This window comes from Pezoporus flaviventris, unplaced genomic scaffold (assembly GCF_033815535.1).
Source record: "Pezoporus flaviventris isolate CSIRO_AGI_PZ_B2104156 unplaced genomic scaffold, CSIRO_AGI_Pfla_v1 ptg000001l, whole genome shotgun sequence".
In the NCBI taxonomy this organism is placed as follows: Eukaryota; Metazoa; Chordata; class Aves; order Psittaciformes; family Psittacidae; genus Pezoporus; species Pezoporus flaviventris.
Window position 1 is genome coordinate 23322741 of NW_026892549.1, and position 18538 is coordinate 23341278.

Here is an 18538-nt window from a genome sequence, read left to right on the forward strand (position 1 = left end):
GAGTATTTCCTGTGTAGTGCAGCTCTAGAAGAGAAGTGCAATGAGATTTTCGTTCTTTGGGGACAGTCAGTGAGATTTCTCTCCTTTGAGGCTTTTAAGACCTAGATAGCCAAAACTATGACCTGATGTAGTGTTGGTCTTATTTTTAAGGAGGAGATTGATCCAAATGATGTATGGAAGTCATTTTCAAACAAAGTTTTATGGTATTTTTTTTTCCTTGTTTTAGACACCAGCTGCATTCAGATGAGAGTAATTTTTTGGGGGAAATTGTTTTAACATGTGCATTCATACTCTGTGGTAGCAATCTCAGATTCCCAGAGGACCATTTCTTCTCTTCCTTAGTGACTTTCTTTTTGTTAAAAATAGAGTGTTAGTACTTGAGAAGGACTTTTAGTGCAGAAGGGTTGTAGATAACCTCATTCTGAATCTACAGATTTCTCTAGAATGCTAATAAAAATTTCTTATATGAAGTACCATGTATATTAAGCAGAGGTGAAGCATAGCAAAGTTGCAAATGGATTCAGTCGATCGCATGATTTAATCTCATACATTTCCAGGTAGGCAGATAAACATTTAGAGCCTATTGGTACTCTGTTTTTCAAAGCGTTTGTTTGCTCTGTAGTGTGCTCTTTTAAAACTATGTTGGCTTCTTTTTTCCCGAGAGCTGAGAGTAAGATTTTCAGCAATGCTCCAGATTTCTTCAAAACAACACAGTCATCTTGTATTTACTCAAGTTTTCTTGCTTGTCTTGCTTATATATTGTTCTGTGAGGCAAATAAGTACATGTAGCTAAAAACACCTTCAGAGATTGTATCTTAATAGTGTTAGAAGTAATGTTAGTTTTCTTCAGTGCATTTTTATTCAGTTTATAACCATTGTCAGTGAGTTGATAACTGATGTTCTTGAATTTTGGAGAAGTTACTTTTTCTGCATTGCAGGTTAGGAGGAAGTATTCTTGTAGTCAGCCTTTGTAAACTAAACCACAAGTAAAGAACCAAAAGACCTTCTGGAACTTTTTCAGCCTTTCCATACTCTCTACATAGAAGTGAAATTAGGAGGAAATAAAACTAACATACACTTTCTTGTCTGTCAGCAGTCCTTTGCAGTTGGAATTCAAAATGTACAGAACAGTCAGACCTGTTACAATTAATCATTCTCCCTGTTTCTCTGTGTTCTTGTAGAGAACTTCCTTTACCTAAAGAACTTTTTCCTGCTAATAATATTAGCATTTGCTAATATATTTTAGCATTTGCTAGGTATTGCAATATCTGTAAATGTTGATTAAGAAATTTTAGGTAAATACTGAGGAATGTATCAATATCGTTAGTGGTAGCTGACTAGTTAAGACAAGATTTCTGTAGGGGCAAAACATGAAATGCAAGATGAAATTATTGTCAATATACTGAGTGCAAACAGCCCATTTTTTTTTTTTTGTTCCCCTGGGATAAGAATCAAAGGAAGGAGCAAGTTGAATAGTATGACTGGGATTATTTCAGTATTCTACCTGTTTTTTATTCTTTATTTTATGTGGTAGCCCATCCTGCTGTTTTTAGTAGAGAACTGGTAAATGAGAGTATCGTATTCTCTGTTTCTTCATCTTTTAGTAAAAAAGTAAGAAAGATAAAAGCAATTTTGTTAGGTTGTGTGAATAGTTTAATTCTTCATGTGAATCCTGTCTGATTTGGGGGCCATTGTGTACCTTGATCCTCTGCTCATTCTCTTGTATTTTTGTTTTATCTTTTGGGCTTTCAGTCATCTTCTGATTCCCCTTGAAACAATTTTCAGAATGACTTTCCCAGTTGGTTTTAGATTTTAATTAGATATTTAAAAAATGCTCTAAAATACATGTGGTATATACAGTTAAATTAGTTTTGACAAGATAAAAGGATATGCAGGTTCTGTCCAAATCTTTGTGGCAGCTTTTGAAAGGTTGACAAGTGAGATTTTGGTCAAAGTCCAATAGGGCAAAGTCTAGCACAACTCATACCGCTTTGAGCAGAAGGTGAACTAGATGCTGTTTTGAGTTCTTGAGTCGTGTTGGTTTATTTTTCCTTGGAGCATTGTCTGTATGCAGGATTTTTTGCAGAGCACCTGGTGATGCATTTTGATTCATATTTTGATGCTTATTATACTTTTGCAGTCATCTGCTAAGAGGAAATTAACTTTTTTTTTTTTTTGCCTCCTGACACTTGTTTCAGTGCGCTGAAATTGCTCCCTCTTTGTTTTATTTGTTTCATATTGGTGAGTGGTTTAAGGCAGGTTTTCAAACCCATAACAAGCAGGAACCAGTAGAACTGGGTTCCTTAGTAGCCTCATCCAGAGCTAAACTTTTTTTGTGAAAGAAGGTGCTCAAGCACAGCAGCACTGTTTTCTACAAAAGAAGGGTGTTCTTTGTTAGCTTATATGTCTCTAATTGTCATTACAGTAGGGGGAGGGCAAGAAGGGGGGGAAGTGAGTGAACAAGCTGTTTGACTGGGTTTAAACCATGACACTTTCTGTAGAGAGTTGTGGGTAAAATGGTTGAGTGTTGCAATACTGAACATTTCTCCTCTGATACGCCTTTACGTTCAGGGAAGCCAGGTGTCCAGAGGCTGTTCACCTGCTTGCAGCAAGAAACTTATGATAATGTCCATCTTTCATTACACTCAGAATTGTAGGAATTTCCACCCTAGATTCCTTTGTTTATAAAATCTTCTTCCTTGGCCTCCTTTTTTCAGCTCAGTCAGATGGTGAGCTCACACTTCAACACTTCTGACAGAAAGTCTTTAAAAGCATAGCTGTAATAAAAAGAGATCTGTGAGTCTGGAGATTGGATTGCTAATTTGGGTTTACAGTTGTATTTACGGCATAGGTAGATGCTTGATTATGTGATAAATGCATTTTGTTTGCTCATATGTACAGTTTGGTATTTGTTCACTGATCTTCTAATTACAATTGTTTTATTCCCTCATCTGAAAATAATTTTTCACTACAAATAGGGAACTATACTTAGAGCTCATTTTTGTCTTCCTGCATGGGCATGAACGTGGTTTGGCCTCAAAATTTGGTTGTAAGGAGAGGTGCTGGAAGAATGTTACCAGGACAGCATTTGCTTCCCGAGTAGTCATTTCTTACCTTCCTGGAGTAGAAATGGTTGTCCAGAAGGTGGCATTGTGAAGGCTGCCTGTGAGTCATATTTGTCACTGGACTGGGGATAATACAGAAGTTTGTACGTTAGGAATTCTGGGACTCAGGGCTGGCTTTCCCTTCTTTACCTTACAGGATTACTGGAGTTACTCAGATTTAGACCCTGTGTTTTCCTGATATTTTACTATATCTGTTGCTCATCAGCCTCATGGCAATTTTGATTGTATTCTAAGTATTGTTGAGATAGGACTTTGAAGTTTTATGTCACTTGGAATTTAAACACTATGGAAGTTGTCACTGTAGCTCACTATTCTTGACCTCAAGGTCAAGTTTCTAGGGGATGTTTTTTTGTTGTGGTGTTTTTTTTTTTTGTTTGGTGGGTTTTGTTTGTTTTTTTTGGGGGGGGGTGGGGTTGTTGTTTGTTTTTTGTTTGGTTTGGTTTGGTGTTTTTATTGTTTTCTAATGAGTGAACTGTTCTATTAGAACAAATTAATTAGGCAAGAGAACAGATCTCTGGAGGTGTGTGAATGGAACTGTTTCCCACAGATGTTTCAGAGCTGGAAACTTCTAAAAACAAAATATAGGTTTTGCAAATTGAGCTTTGCATGTAATTTGGAACTTTTAATGAGACCAGAGTTCCTCATCTGTACAAAGAGTGTTTGCATATGCACTGTACAATGCTTTTTTATGATACAGTGAAAAAGACATTTCTCAGGATACAGTTCACCACTGTTGGACCCCACAATTTCAGAAGCACGTTCTCAAGTACTGTTGGAGTATAGAATCATATAATCATAGTTTATGTTGGCAAGGACCTTAAGGGTCATCCAGTTCCAACCCCACTACCATGGGCAGGGGCACCTTCCACTAGACCAGGTTGCTCAAAGTCCCATCCAGCCTGGCTTTCAACACTGCCAGGGATGGGGCATCCACAGCTTCTCTGTGCAGCCTGCAAAACCAGCATGTTCTAGCCCCAGAACTTAGATACAGGCAGTTAATAACCTGCAGGTTGTTTGCAAGGAGGCAAAATGTAAAGAGTGGACAGCATCTCTTGTGGCTTCTTTGAAGGCCCTCTTTCATAGAATCATAGAATCATAGAATCAATCATAGAATAGTTAGGGTTGAAAAGGACCGTAAGATCATCTAGTTCCAACCCCCCTGCCATGGACAGGGACACATCCCAAGGCTTCTTTCAACCTGGCCTTGAAAAATACTGTAGTTGTAGCCATTAGTTTTCATTTCTGGTATGCCATTTGTGTTCTGTAGTTAGGGTGGTAAATAGAGGGAAAAATTTGAAGACCACTGTTGCTGCAGTTTTTTCTCTTAAACCTGCCAATGCAGCCCACCTCTCCTTGTGAAGCATTCCCCTGTTATCATGGGGAATTCTTTCTCACCGCTTGGAATCCAATTCTTGCTGTCCCTATAGGATGATTGTTTCATTTAGTACCAGTTCAAATAAGTATGCCTTGCGGCCAACTGTAACAGTGTTAACATTCAGATTTGTTTTGATTCTTTAAGTTTATCTTACAGGTATGAAATAATCTAAGCTGCCATTGGGAAACAAATCATTCATGTGTCAAGTATGCAGCTGATTTTATAGGGACATATTTTTTACTGCTGAAGGCAACAAATACAGTAATCTTGTGTAGAGATTTCTAGCAGTGTTTAGCAGAGGTGTATGCAGTGCTCTTGTTCCTGTTCACACATACCTACCTATGCATCTATCTAAACTTTATGTTTCTAGCAAGAGATGGGCAGGACTGCAGTTACTGCTCCCATGTTTTGCCTGGTCTGGACCTTTCTTCAGTAACTGAGGGTGCTGGATATAACCTTGTCTTCTCTTACAGGTATATATTTGGCTCAAGAGCCCATTGTTTGGTACTCAAGATAGTATACACCCACTGCTTAATGCTTCTGTATAGACAAATCCATTTTTGTCATGTTTGGTAAACCACAGTCTCTACTCTGAAATATTATTTATGAAACTCTGACATGTTACTAATTTTTGCCATTGCAAAAGAGACCTTTTTTTTTTTTGGGGGGGGGGGGGGAGGGGTGGTGGTTGTGGAAAGGTTCTTCCTTTTACTCCTGTATTTTATTGTTCATGACTTGAGTGAAATGTAGTGTGGCATGCAGAGGAAAAACAAAAGCATGTTTTATTTTTGTCCCTTAGATGTAATATAAAACATCTCAAAGTGTTGTAAAAATTGAAAAGTGCCTAGATATGAGAAATATTAAGAAGCGTCATACAGACCAAGCATGTAAGGGTACAAAGGGTTCCTTTGCAGATTTATGGCCTAGGTGGTTCTCCTTTAAATGGATTTTCTACCTTTTTCTCTGTAGAAAGCATATTGTACTGAAGGGGTGCAGTGGCAGTTTGACACTGCAAGTCAAACTGGAATAAGATGTGAAAGGTAATGGTATGAAACACTGGTCAAACTACTGTGTATTTAGTGCTAGTGTTACACTGAAACATTCATGCCAGTCTGTGAGTATCTGTCTTACTCATCTTAGACAAAAAAATGTACTGATGCAGGATTAAATAATTTCTTCTTACTTTGTTTATTCTTATTTTTGTGTTTGGTGACCTTTTTGTAAATTGAGGTATCGCTTGCTCTGCTATAAAGCAGGGCCTGAAGAGTGTCTATAGTTACACCCCAAAGAAAACACAATAGGATGGAGAAAGTGAGGTAGTACTGTACCAGTCAGTACTGCTTGTTTGTTTGAAATAGAATTTAAATATCTTTGTTATAAAATTATTTGGAGAAATTTAATTTCTGAGTTTGTCATTGAATTGCATCGTTCTTTGTCCCTCAAAAAGTCTATTTGGTGGAAACATTATATTTGTAAAGGGGAAGAAATGTCTTAGAATTTCTTACCTTTTTGAATGATCTTTAATTTTTTTAGGTAGTTTTATAATTGAAACTGATTCAAGAAATCCTTAAAAATATAATTTTAATACGACTCCTGCATAGCAAAACATATATGCTTGGATTCAAGCATTCACTTGGTGTTCCTTCTGGTGAGCAGGGTGTTGTGCCGTAATTGGGACCAGAATGCAGAAGTAATCAACTTTGCAGCTTATGAAAGTAGTGTGCTCCTTCACTGCAGCATTTGATACATGTTATTCTGAGATAAAGGGGTATAGAACAAAATCCTTATGCTGTTGAGTTCATGAGAAGTTACATGGTGATCAGCCTGGAGAAGGCTGGTGCAAGCATCACAGACTTGTTTCTTTCCAAAACAATGTAATTTATTTTTATGGTCTGTCTACAGATACATGGAAAATGTAGAAACAAGTGTTCTTTGCCATTGTGTAATTGACAAGCTTTCCTGTTATGAAGATGATGACTCATTCCTATTACTAGGAAACATGACTAGCATTTTCAGAGCCCTGCAGCATATTAGAGACTAAGGCATTTGGACATTGTAGTATTAGATGTGTCCAAATATTACCAGTGTGCTTTCAGCGAGGCCTTCTGTGCACATGCTTAACCCTCACCTCCCATTTGGGGGTGGGGGCAGCAACAAGACAATGTAAAAAAGCCAATATATGTTCTCTTGATTCTTTGTACATTTTCATTTGTTTTTAGATGCAGTATTAGTGATCTTATTTTCAAGATCACTATTTAGCTATTTGCACTTTAGGGAAAAGGTAGATATTAGTGTTTGTCCATTGATTTTGTTATTCTGATTAGCTTTCCCCAATACTTCTACATGCTTAAATTGAATTAAACGTCATAATTATTCTCCAGATGAAAACAGTAGCTTGCCATATCCTACTCGCTATGACAGTTTTTAATTGGAAATGAAATCTGATGCTAGGTATTAAAAATCAGAGTTCTTTGTCTATCCCAACACAAGATTAGTGAAAAATCAGTGAGAGTAGCCTGTTGTTGCACTGGTGTTGTTTGAGAGTCAAGTGCCAGAAACAGGCTAGTTAAAAGAGTTCAATCGATATGAAAGTGTGTGTGTACATACAAGTTTATGCAGTTGAATAGAAAGTCACAGGGTGTAAAATGGTTAAGTTACAGTTCATAGTGAGGAAAATAAATGAGGCCAGTTTTCTAAGACTCAGAATTGCAATCTGTCAGACAGAAGGTGAAAAAATAATACTGTGATACTGCTTTCTCTTTTAAAAAACACATTGTGTTTTCAGAAACAATACTTATGCAGAATGTGTTTGCTATGTTACAATAGGTATATTTACAAACAAGTTTACCTTACGCAGCAACAGATATTATTTCATTTGTCCTTTACTATCCAATGAAGCCTGAACGCTTTGGGCATTTTCTGAAGATGCTTGTATTACTTTCAAAAAAAGGAGAAGGTGCACTAAGAGTTACAAGCGCAGGGCATAGGCCAGGGTAATGCTAACCAGTAATTTCTGGGATGCAAAAGTAAACGTGTAGTACGCAGACTGTCAGTCTGCAGGTAGTCTCAGCATTCATAGGGGAATACATGAGGAAACACGCATTTCAGTCATGGCAATATTAATGTATGAAATCTTAGCAAAACCTGGGGTTGCGTTGCACATGGAGTAATAATATATTCCGTGTCCAGGGTGTCTGTTTCCCAAATAGGTAGACGAATACAGTGGAGAATTTATTGCATTAAGTGAAGTCTGTTATCTTTTCAGTATTCCCCTCCAGATCAGACGTAATAAGATTTCTATTTTAGTTTCTTTTTGAATGCTCTTAAATGACTTTAAATATCTTTGAAATAACCTTTTAAAAGGTCAGTTTTTTTAATGACTAAAACAGGGTTACCCCAAAATACCCCTTAACATACTTTGTTAAGCACAATTCTTATTACTTCAAATTTCATAGAAATTATTGTTCTAAATTAGAAACTAAAAGAAAACATATTAATAGAGAAGTCTGACTGGTTTAGGTTTTTTGCTAATTCCCAACATTCTTTAGCTTAAGCAGTATATAGCATAATGCTTATTCACTAGAAACAACCAAGTTGCACAGAGTTGGTGGTTTGTGGGGGTGTGTGCTGCGTGTTTCTCCACCTAAATTACTGAAAAGCTGTTCTCTGTTCAGGTAATCTCTCTTACATATAATGAAGGGACTACCCCATGGGAAGACCTCTATTTCCTCTTAATGGGTTGTACGTTTCCTGTGTCCTATTCAGTACATTTGAACAATACCAATTTGGAATTATTTATTTGTTCAGCAGCCTTTAGAAATTGCCTGATGTGTTAGTTGGCTCCTTGCTCTTGCTGTCAGAGCTTTGGCTTTGGATATAATAAAGCCAGTGAAGAAAAACTTCATTAGAAATCTGTGGTAACAAATTCTAGTCAGAGAAATGGAGGCTGCAATTTACAGTCATTTTAAGCAGTTCTAAATGCAGCTTTTATTGACAGCAGTGGTGCCTGCCTGCCCCATCTGCCTTTTCATGCCACCTTCCTTGTTCCACTACTAGCATGTCAACTATCTGGCCTGGTAGCAAGTTGGACTGGAATACCAAACCACCTCAGTACTAGCTTGGCAGCTGAAAAAATGAAATCTTGAACTGCTTCAGTTCATTGAACGTTATGATTACGCTGCTTTATGATCACTAGTTTTGGAGTGAGGGTGTATATATGGAGGTTCCGTGGTAGTCTGCAGTTGGACTGAAGGTAAACTGAACTGAAACCCTGAAACCCTGTGTGCCCCATGAAATTCACTAATGAAAAGTAATCATGCTTTTTTTTTAGGTACCTATTTAGGGTATTTACTAGTCTTAGTTTATATGTATCGCATCATTCAATTTATCGCAGATGCCTCTAAATAAAACCCAGTTAGGCTAAAGAAGGTCATGCTATTCTGTACTGTGAACTGTGAATATTCCCACAGCACATAAAGGCCCTGAAATAGCAGGGCACTGATGAGATGAGACAGGGCCACATGGTCCACACTGTTTGCGAAGAAATGCAAGAAAGTCCTAAAATTCTTCACTAGTATGCCAATAATTAGCTCTCACCTATTATGAATAATTTCTCAGATTCAGGACAGTTAACTCTTAAAAGTCTTACCCTAGCTGCAAAGATGTAATACCACAAACCTGCTGTCATATATTAATAGCTTATGTGTAAAAATAAATGTAAACATATGCATAGATTATAAATAAATATTCCATGAATTTTTATATATATGCCTATTTTTCTAAATATTTATTTTATATGCATTTATTTGAACGCTTAGCTGTGTGGCTGAAACCAGGACACTGTTACTAAATGATTGCTGGTTATGCCAGTATTATCTCTTTGCAAGTGCATATAGTGTTGCAAAACACTTGCACACTTTTCTGGTTTCACTGTTTTAGTATGCTTATGTTTGGCTTAAGGAGAAGTAAATACAATCATACCTTCCTTTTAGTATGCAAATTCTTTTATGCGCAACAGGCCTCTGCCTTGGCTACATCGTGTTCTGTTACATTTTAAGGATGCAAAAACTTCAGCATAAAATACTAAATCCCACAAAGATAATTTATAATTACTTATGCTCTAAATAGTCAAGGAGGGATGGGCACAATGGGCGATTCAGAGATCTTTTCTCTCAGATTTATTTCATTCTAAAAAGAGTGGGTCATGTAACTCAAGCTTCTGCCAGAAGTCCTTGTATTTTGGATGGTACACCATAACCAGTGCATTTGCCTTAGTTTAGATGGTTTTCATTTTATTTACTTATTATTTTTTTGTGTAACTTTGTATATTTTGGCTTGAAATGGCATTAAGAATAGAGGTAATACTTGGCAGTAAAACTGGGCTGCTGGAATATATGGTGTGCTTACTCCCTGAAATTTTTAGATACCACTCCAGAAGAAATTTGAAAATGTTTCATTTTAAATTGCAAGAAGTACAAACTCTTCTTTGGTCTCAAAGAGCAAAATGCAGTAAAGGAGTACTAAATACAGACTGTTAGTTAATTAACGAGACTACGTATTTACGCTAGCATTACTCTGTATTTAAGTGGTAGCTGTGTTTTTGATCTTTTCAACTGTATCTTGCTTATAGTTCACTTTAGCTGAATTCCCGCAACTGGAAAACTATTTAAATCCTCTGAAAGCAAACTCTATACTGATCACACTGACTTTCATGCTTGTTGATCAGATTATGGGAGATAATAAAGTATTTGAGATACACACCACTTGCCACAACTGTCCGCTTATGTTGCCACAGGAGGACTCATTGGAAATTCTTGTTGGAAGACTAAGGACATCCTTAAAGAAATCTTTCATTCCCATGAATAAATTCTGTATTAGTTCAGTTTAGCATCATGTACAATTCCAGGATAAAGTATTGAAAAGCATCCTCAGAAGGGTAGAGTTCAAGCTTTTATTCCTTTTATTATGCCACTTCCTTAGTGCTCAAAAAAAATAGATAAATGCAATAAAAATTAAACTTAAGGTATGCAGACAAGCACAGAGGAAAATGGAAAAAACATACAGAGAAGAAATTGTGAATTACCTTACGATAAGAGAAAAAGATTTGGTTTTCCTGGTGGAAGAGTAACTGTTGCTTTGCTTCTTTACTAGGGTTTTATTTTTTTAATTTTTGTTTTGTTTTGTTTTGTTTTGCTTTTGATTATATTTTCCTTTTTTTTTTGTTTGTTGTTTTTTGGTTTTTTTTCCATTTATTGTTGTTGGTTTTTTTGACTGTTAACCTGAGGGATGGAAACTATTCCTATACCCTTGCTGCTTACCTGTAATATTTACCTGGTGTCAGAATTTAAGTGTACACGACAACTCTTTATTTCCTTTCTTGTATGATCTTCTTACTTTAAATAGGGAAGTCAGGAGAGTGTTAAAAAAAGTATCATCTACTAGCTGGCTGTTACAAGGATAGGTTTCTTTCTTCTAACCAGCAGCTCCTGATAGTTTTTGCCTACAGAACTTAAAAGCATCAATGGTGTATTTCTCTGAAATTGGAAATCTTGAATTTTCACTCTTAGAAAAGGATCGGTATTTCAGATTTGATGGATAATATTGTTCCTGTATATAGGAGAGAGTGTGAGTTAACTTACTGCAACATATGGGGTCAAACCAAAGGCTAGTATCTATCCTGGTGTGATCCCAGACCTGCTGAGATCAAAACAAGGCACACTATTGTATGAATAGAGCTTAGATCAGGTTCTCAAGGTTCAGTAGGTGCTTCGTAACATACAGTTTTTCAGGGTATCTTATAAAGACCATCTTTGGAAGGCTTAGAATCATCTTGTTCAGGTAGTTTGGTTTTGCTGGCAGTGAAAGCCTTACTACCATTCATATTGCTTATACTAACAGCTCCCTCTTAGAGCTTTGGAAGCTAAATTTACCTTTAGATGTTGTGCTGGAGAAACTCTTTCCAGTTTCTTTGGTTTAAAATTGCCCTGGAAGCATTAGCAGTGTAGAATTCTGGGTTGTTTTTTTTTCACTGTTGCACTGAAGTATTTTTATAAAAATACTACTCCTAATGATCAGTTGTGCTTGAAGTTAGCATTTTCTCTCTCTGATTGAGAGCTTTGGATTCATGATTGAGTTAGTTCCAAGGATCCCTCTTGGTCTTGAAGGCAACCTAAGTTCCTTCAGGCTGATGTTCAGAAATGGGGAGATACATGACAATGTTCTGAAGACCATTTTGAAGGATTGTGGGTGCCCTGAGATCAGTTTCTTAACCTTTAGTAACAACAAATGATAGCTTTTTTTTTTTTATCTGAAAGAAATCTCTTCCAAGGATTTTTCAGGTGCACTCTTACCCCTCTGGTTAAGAATAGTAATATATTAATTACTTTCAAGAGGGTTTTTTTGTCAAGAGGTATCTTCTGGATGACAAAAGACTGCCTTTGTGGTATCCTGAGCTACAGCAGATAGTTTTGGGCTTCAGGAGTTGTGGTGTTTCCTGGTTTGGAGACCTGTAGCTCTTCCTGTGATTTTTGTATTTTCTTGCTGATATGATGACAAACTGAGGTCATTATCAAGGCATGAGTCTCTAGGGTTTTGCCATCTTATTGCCTAAATGGTGGATGGTTTTAAAGATTTCAGTGGAGCTGTTCTTTTCTCCTTGTAGGCTAAATAATACAAGGGCATAGTGTGCTGAAAGAAGGTATTAGTGGTTGAAACATGTGGCTTATCATAAGTCTAGGTTGCGCTCATCTCCTTTTAACTTGCCTGCCTGCAAATCATAGAATCATAGAATCGTTAGGGTTGGAAAGGACCTTAAGATCATCTAGTTCCAACCCCCCTGCCGTTGGCAGGGACACCTAACGCTAAATCATGTCACCCAAGGCCTTGTCCAACCTGGCCTTGAACACTGCCAGGGATGGAGCATTCACAACCTGCCTGGGCAACCTATTCCAGTGCCTCACCACCCTAACAGGAAAGAATTTCCTTCTTACATCCAACCTAAACTTCCCCTGTTTAAGTTTTAACCTGTTACCCCTTGTCCTATCACTGCAGTCCCTAATGAATAGTCCATCTCCAGCATCCCTATAGCCCCCCTACAGATACTGGAAGGCTGCTATGAGGTCTCTGCACAGCCTTCTCCAGGCTGAACAACCTCAACTTTCTCAGCTTGTTTTCTTACGGGAGGTGGTCGAGTCCCCTGGTCATCCTTGTGGCCTTCCTCTGGACTTGTTCCAACAGTTCCATGTCCTTTTTATGTTGAGGACACCAGAACTGCACACAATAGTCCAGGTGAGGTCTCACAAGAGCAGAGTAGAGGGGCAGGATCACCTCCTTCGACCTGCTGGTCACACTCCTTTTAATGCAGCCCAGGATACGGTTGGTTGCATTAAAAATGTTCTATTTCTGTGATCTGTGATCATGCTAGTTTCATATTAGTTTCATTCATGATCTTTTCAGGCCTTACATGACTAAGCTTTTGTGTTTTGCATCTTTTTTTTAGAATCTCTCTTCTGGTGGGCTTCTGGAAGTTCTCACAGGGCTTTTTCCTCCTTTTAGAATCCTAGTTCATCAGGAATAACTAACCCTGATTACCTTTAGGAGGAAAACTATTTTTTAACTCAGTCTTGACCACATTTAAAATAAAAGAAAAAGCTCTTCTTTTGTAGCAGTTACTTCAGCTAACTGTTAAGAATGGAGATTCTAGTCTTAGAACAAATCCTCATGCCATTCTTGTTAAATACTCCTGCAGTCATTACTCACTTCGATATTAGAGGTTCAGTTGAGGTACTAACTTTCATGTGCTTCATTAGTTGACAGTTTTCATTCAGTCTGGGTATTCTGTACTTTTGTATATTGACAAAATAAACTTTGTAGGAAGGCTGTTCATGTTTTCATATCTCCTACCAAAGCGTCCTGTGGCTCTGAGCACAGATGTCATCTCTGCATGGCTGACTGCCCAACAAAGTACTATTCTTTGTTGAAAGGTCATTGAACTTAAGTTCAAGTAATAGCTGTGGCAGTCTTGCAGTCTGCCTGTAGCTGGGATCTGTAGATCTGCCACAGAGAGCTTCATTCATTCATCTGGGTTCTGCTTTTGTTTCCATTTCAAAAGTGCCTTTGAAAGAGCAGTTTTTCAGTCTTCATTCTAGTGGGAGCTCTTGAGTCTTTTCCCAGTCTATTTACACCATACAATAAGTTGCTCACGGTGTTTATACATAGAGAAAAACATAGACGTTGAAAGTTTAGCTACTTTAAACAAATTAATTTTTTTGAGATAAATTGTGTATATGTTCATTCAGTAATCCACCACATCTGCTCTCCCTTGACATCCTTAGAGAAACTGTGGCATTCTGACTTGAGAGGAACTGCAAGGGAGAAAAATGCCCTGCCTATATAATTCCAGCATAATAAGCACAAGGGATGGGACCTGGGGGTTGTCCTGTAGGAATGTCAGAATACCAAATAGTCCTGTTTCAGTGCTTGAGTATAAGAAAGATGGAAAATAAGTAATCTGTGTTTATTTTTTTATGAAGATGCTTCCTGTTTGTTCCCTCTCCTTGTCAAATAAATGAAGCAAGGGGTCTGTTGTGATTTTTTTCCTCCCCAATTAAAATCATAAACATTTTGATTTCTTTTTAATAAATAAATGAAAATAATTCTTTTTCTTTTTTTATCAGTAGTAGGAGGTCATGTCTGTCCATGTCTGTTATATTCATTTTCTTAAGGCATTCTTTAGAGTGAGTATTGCATACGTGTGGACAGTTTAGCTGTGGAGACTGTTGCTTTTTCAGTATCAAGCTGTGTTGATCACTGATGAAGTAATGGTAATCACTTAACACGACTTCATTAAAAGTAGAATGGCTTATGTTTTCATCTGTTGTCCCTGGCCTTCTGCAAAGTTGAAAAACAGCTGTCCTGATGAATCTGTTACTAAAAACAACAGAGTCGCCAACTGGAATAAAATGATTAGTGAAGCTTACTTTTCTGTATTACCTAATGTGATTGTGACATATAGATGTGCTAGTCTCAATTAAGAGCTGGGCTGTGACAGATATTAAACTACAAACAGGATTCCTTAGTTGATTTTGTTTGAAGATAAGAAAAGTATTAGAAGTTGATACTCAACTTGCTTGGACCTTAAAGGGTTAATCTTTATGGACTGGGCTAAGCCTGGCAGATAATGAACTGAGCTGCACATTCTATGCTAGGCAGTTTAGATAACAGAAAATGTTTAAGTAGGAGAAGAATAGGTGTCCCTGAAGCAAGATAGAAACAAAGGGCGTTGGCCTAGGCTCTGTTGAAGTGAACTCTGATAAACTTTGATAAAAGAAAAATATTATTAATGAGATTCAAGACATTATTTAAATATATACATAACTTTTCCGTGAAATCTAATGAACTTGTCATGCTTGATTTAAATAGATATACGTATGACTTTTCCAGGAAATTTAATGAATATATTTGTATTATTACCATATAATGCTTGCTTTGGGAACACCAGGTAGACATGTTAGGTGGAAGAATCACCCATGTCTCCAGTGCTGCAATAAAGAATGCCTGCTTTCTAAGACCTCAGCATCACAAATCTTAGAGTTTAAATTGCCAGCTTTTATGGTATCAAGGTCTAAAAAGACATGGCCTACAAAGAAAGCCAAATAGTATTTTTTGTTTAAAACAAGAGAAGAATTAGGTAAGAAATGATGAATTTTAAAATAAATAAACTTAATTTCAAGAAGATTGCAGAACGTGGTTTGGTGGTGTGAAATCTGTAAGTTGGTTTGGAGACTTTTAACATGACACTTATGAGTGGTATTGGTATTTGCCAAAATATCCTTCTCCTTTCTACTCCTTCCCCTTCAGGAGAGGCAGGATTAGAGATGTTCATGTTTCCACTGGGGGGCGGGAAGGCAAAAATAAAAATTTGAAGTTTTCTTCCAAAATCTTTTAATACTAAAATCATAAAAAAAACCTAATACTACTTCTCAACTGTATGCTTGCAATTTTTCATTTTACTTACAACTCAGTTAGTTTTTCTTTGCTTTTAAAAGATTGTAAAAATCAATCTTGTCCAGTCTGTTTATATTTATATCCACTTTGCTGTATTTAGGCCACCTAGAAAAGTAAAGCAGAATACAGCAAAGATGCATGTTAATGTAATTCTGCTCCACTTAATGTAGTATTTCAGAGTGGTGCCTGGACTATTAGGGGATTATAAAGTATTTTTGAATGCCAGTGATCCATGGATAAGAACTCGTATGCCCACTGAAAACTCTAAGTAGTCATTTGGTTGGGAATGTAAAAATTAAATAAATTCCATGCAGTCAAGAAAAATCTTGTATTTAAGGGAATTATCCAATCAGATAAAAGGTAAATGATGAAACAATAAGAACTATTTTATAATCATATAACAGCTGAAGTGTACTTTTATACTTCATTAGCAGATTGTTATGCACGAATTTTAGAATTACAGTTTAGTCTTGTGGTTTAATTGTCAGTGTCTAAAAATTATATTGATGAAAAGCAACCATCTTAAAAATGTTTCCAAAGTGAAGCCACTGAGATCATATTTCTATAATCAAGTGCATCCTGTGGTTTAGCACTGACTCAACCAGTGGAATACGACCTATAGAGTATGTATCTGGGTAAAATCCTTTTTCATAGGCAATGTATTCATTCAGACAAACAAATACACTGTGATGAGTTTGGTCTCAGAAGGAGTTGTAAAAAGGCCATTAATAAGCATATGGCATCAAGATAGAACCTGACTAGATAAATGAGAAGAAATAGTCTGTCCTGTAAAAGAGGGCTGGAGGTAGTTAGTAGTCACTGAAAATGCTGCTGGTAAGCAGGAAGTCTGTGCTTTACAGTACTGCACTATATGACATACAATGTACTGAGAAGTGAGGGTGTATGAGACTGTGGGAAACACCTCATGGTTTTCAGTATACCAATGGAAATCTTGAATTCCTGGAAGCTTCTTACATTCTCCTTTGCAGCAGTTTTACAACAGATGTGAAGAGCTGAATGTTTATGTTTATGTAAATGTATAAGTTGATGGACCAGTTCAAAGCTGCCACAGTTGCAATTATTTTGATAGTCTAGGGGCCAAGATCTTTGTTTAACAGAGAAAAAAAAAAGTTCTGAAATTGTATATTTGTGAGTTGTGGGGTTTTGTTTGGTTGTTTTTTTTTGTGGCTTTGTTTGTTTGTTTGTTTTGGTGGGGTTGTTTGGTTGTTTTCCCAGAAAGCACTGAATAAATAGATGCTGCTCTCCCTAATTTGTTTGCTAATGAAAAATGTACCTTGTCTTTTTATCAATACTATTTAAGGAATCTGTTTTTCCCACTGACGTTTTTAGAAAGCAGGGTGATTCAAGTGATAATTGGAAGAGGGAAGAAAGGATTTTAACTATAATACTTTTCAAATTAAATGGCACCTACTTGTCTCACATTTGTGGAGACCAGTTTTACAGAAGAAGATGATTTATCCCACTGGCACTGAGTTAACTGAAGTTTGATATTTCTAAGAACTGACACATGAAGTAACTGTTCTGAATTCTAGAGAGAAATAACTGAGCTTGAATACAGTGAAATTGCTGTAACTTGAGTGAATCTAAATGTCTCCAAGCGTTGTGTGGGTATCTCCATGTAAAGTTAGGGGTTAAAGCATTATTGAGTCATCTTTCCTAATATTTAAAGTATGTGTTACAGGTTTTCTAATTCAGATAGCTTTCTGACTTTGAAGCTTTGTCAGTATAAAAATTTATTACGTACTTCAAAATTTTCCTGAAGTGGTTTGTAATTAAGGTATTGGTAGTACTGCTTTCATGTGGTATGAATTTATGAATTACATAGTACATAATAGTGGAGGAAGGGACTGAACACATATTATACTTGTGTTTGAAACCAGCACATTGCCTGAGAAAGCTTCTGTTCCATGTTCCGTTCTTATTCATATTGAATATTGAAGGAGTTGAGTTCTGCCCCTTTACTTTCCATTTTTTCTGTCGTCAGTTGTTACAAATGAGCTTGATGTGTACTTATTTGAGGTCCTTCTCTGCGTGATGGATTTTCCAGCTGTGCCCTCTCTTCACTCTGTATTCTGTGTGTTGGGTTTACTTTCCTTTCAATTGATGATCAAGAGAGATATAGTCGTACCAGGTCACTATGCAAAATAAGGCCAGGACATTGTGGGTAAGGTACAAGTTAATATCAAAATGACAAGTACAAGTTAATAGCAAAAATTATGATTTGTTTGATTCAGTCAGACAAGGTAAACTGCCTTGGTAAATCCAATTACAATTACATGGTTTATCTTTTTAATGTTCACTGAATTTTGTTTGTGTTTTATTTTTTGAACAGTGATTCCAGAGTTTATAAATCAAGTAAATATTGCATTGGAGAGCTTAAGCAAGAACACAGTGCATCTTTTTGATGATAACCAGTTTGTGGACATTTCTAAGAAGGTGTATGATACAATTCATAACATCAGATGCTCAGTCATGATGATTCGGGTAAGGTTTTTGTTTATTAAATATTCATTTCTAAGATAGTTCAGGACATCAGGGAATTTTCAGGATAACTTAGAACTGTGTAAACTCCTATCCAGATTGAACTGGTCTGGGAAATCTGGATTACAGTGAAACAGACATGATTATAGTTCAAGAAGACTAGAGTTGCATTGAGTACTAGATTACAATGTTGCATTAAAATGTGCTTTGTTCTTTAAAAATACTTATTTTTGTTTTGTTGGTAGAGATCTTCATTCACTTCATTAATTATCAACTTGTGACTACAAGCCAAAATCTGTTTGCAATTCTTCAACTTTCACCTTATTTAGTGGAATGTAGGAACAGAGATTCAGGTGATCCTGATAATCTCCTTTTGAAGTTTTGTCAGCTTCACACACTTAACAGCCTGATTTCTATCAGTCTTACATAATCTCAATCAATGTACCAATCCTGGTGCTTCCCAAAAGTTCAAGAAGATGCTTCAGAACACCTTATTTTTAAAATCTGAAATAGAGTTTTGTCATATGCAGAA

General features: G+C 36.6%; 1 protein-coding gene across 6 annotated transcripts in view; it reads left to right on the plus strand.

Moving 5' to 3' along the window:
* Nucleotides 1-18538, plus strand: part of CTNNA3 (catenin alpha 3) — a 513803-nt gene that overhangs the window by 418836 nt on the left and 76429 nt on the right. For all 6 annotated transcript variants that reach the window (XM_061448556.1, XM_061448569.1, XM_061448587.1 and 3 more), the window contains one exon: nucleotides 17858-18009. In XM_061448556.1, the coding sequence (XP_061304540.1) occupies nucleotides 17858-18009 (152 nt within the window). The remainder of the gene's footprint in view (nucleotides 1-17857; nucleotides 18010-18538) is intronic.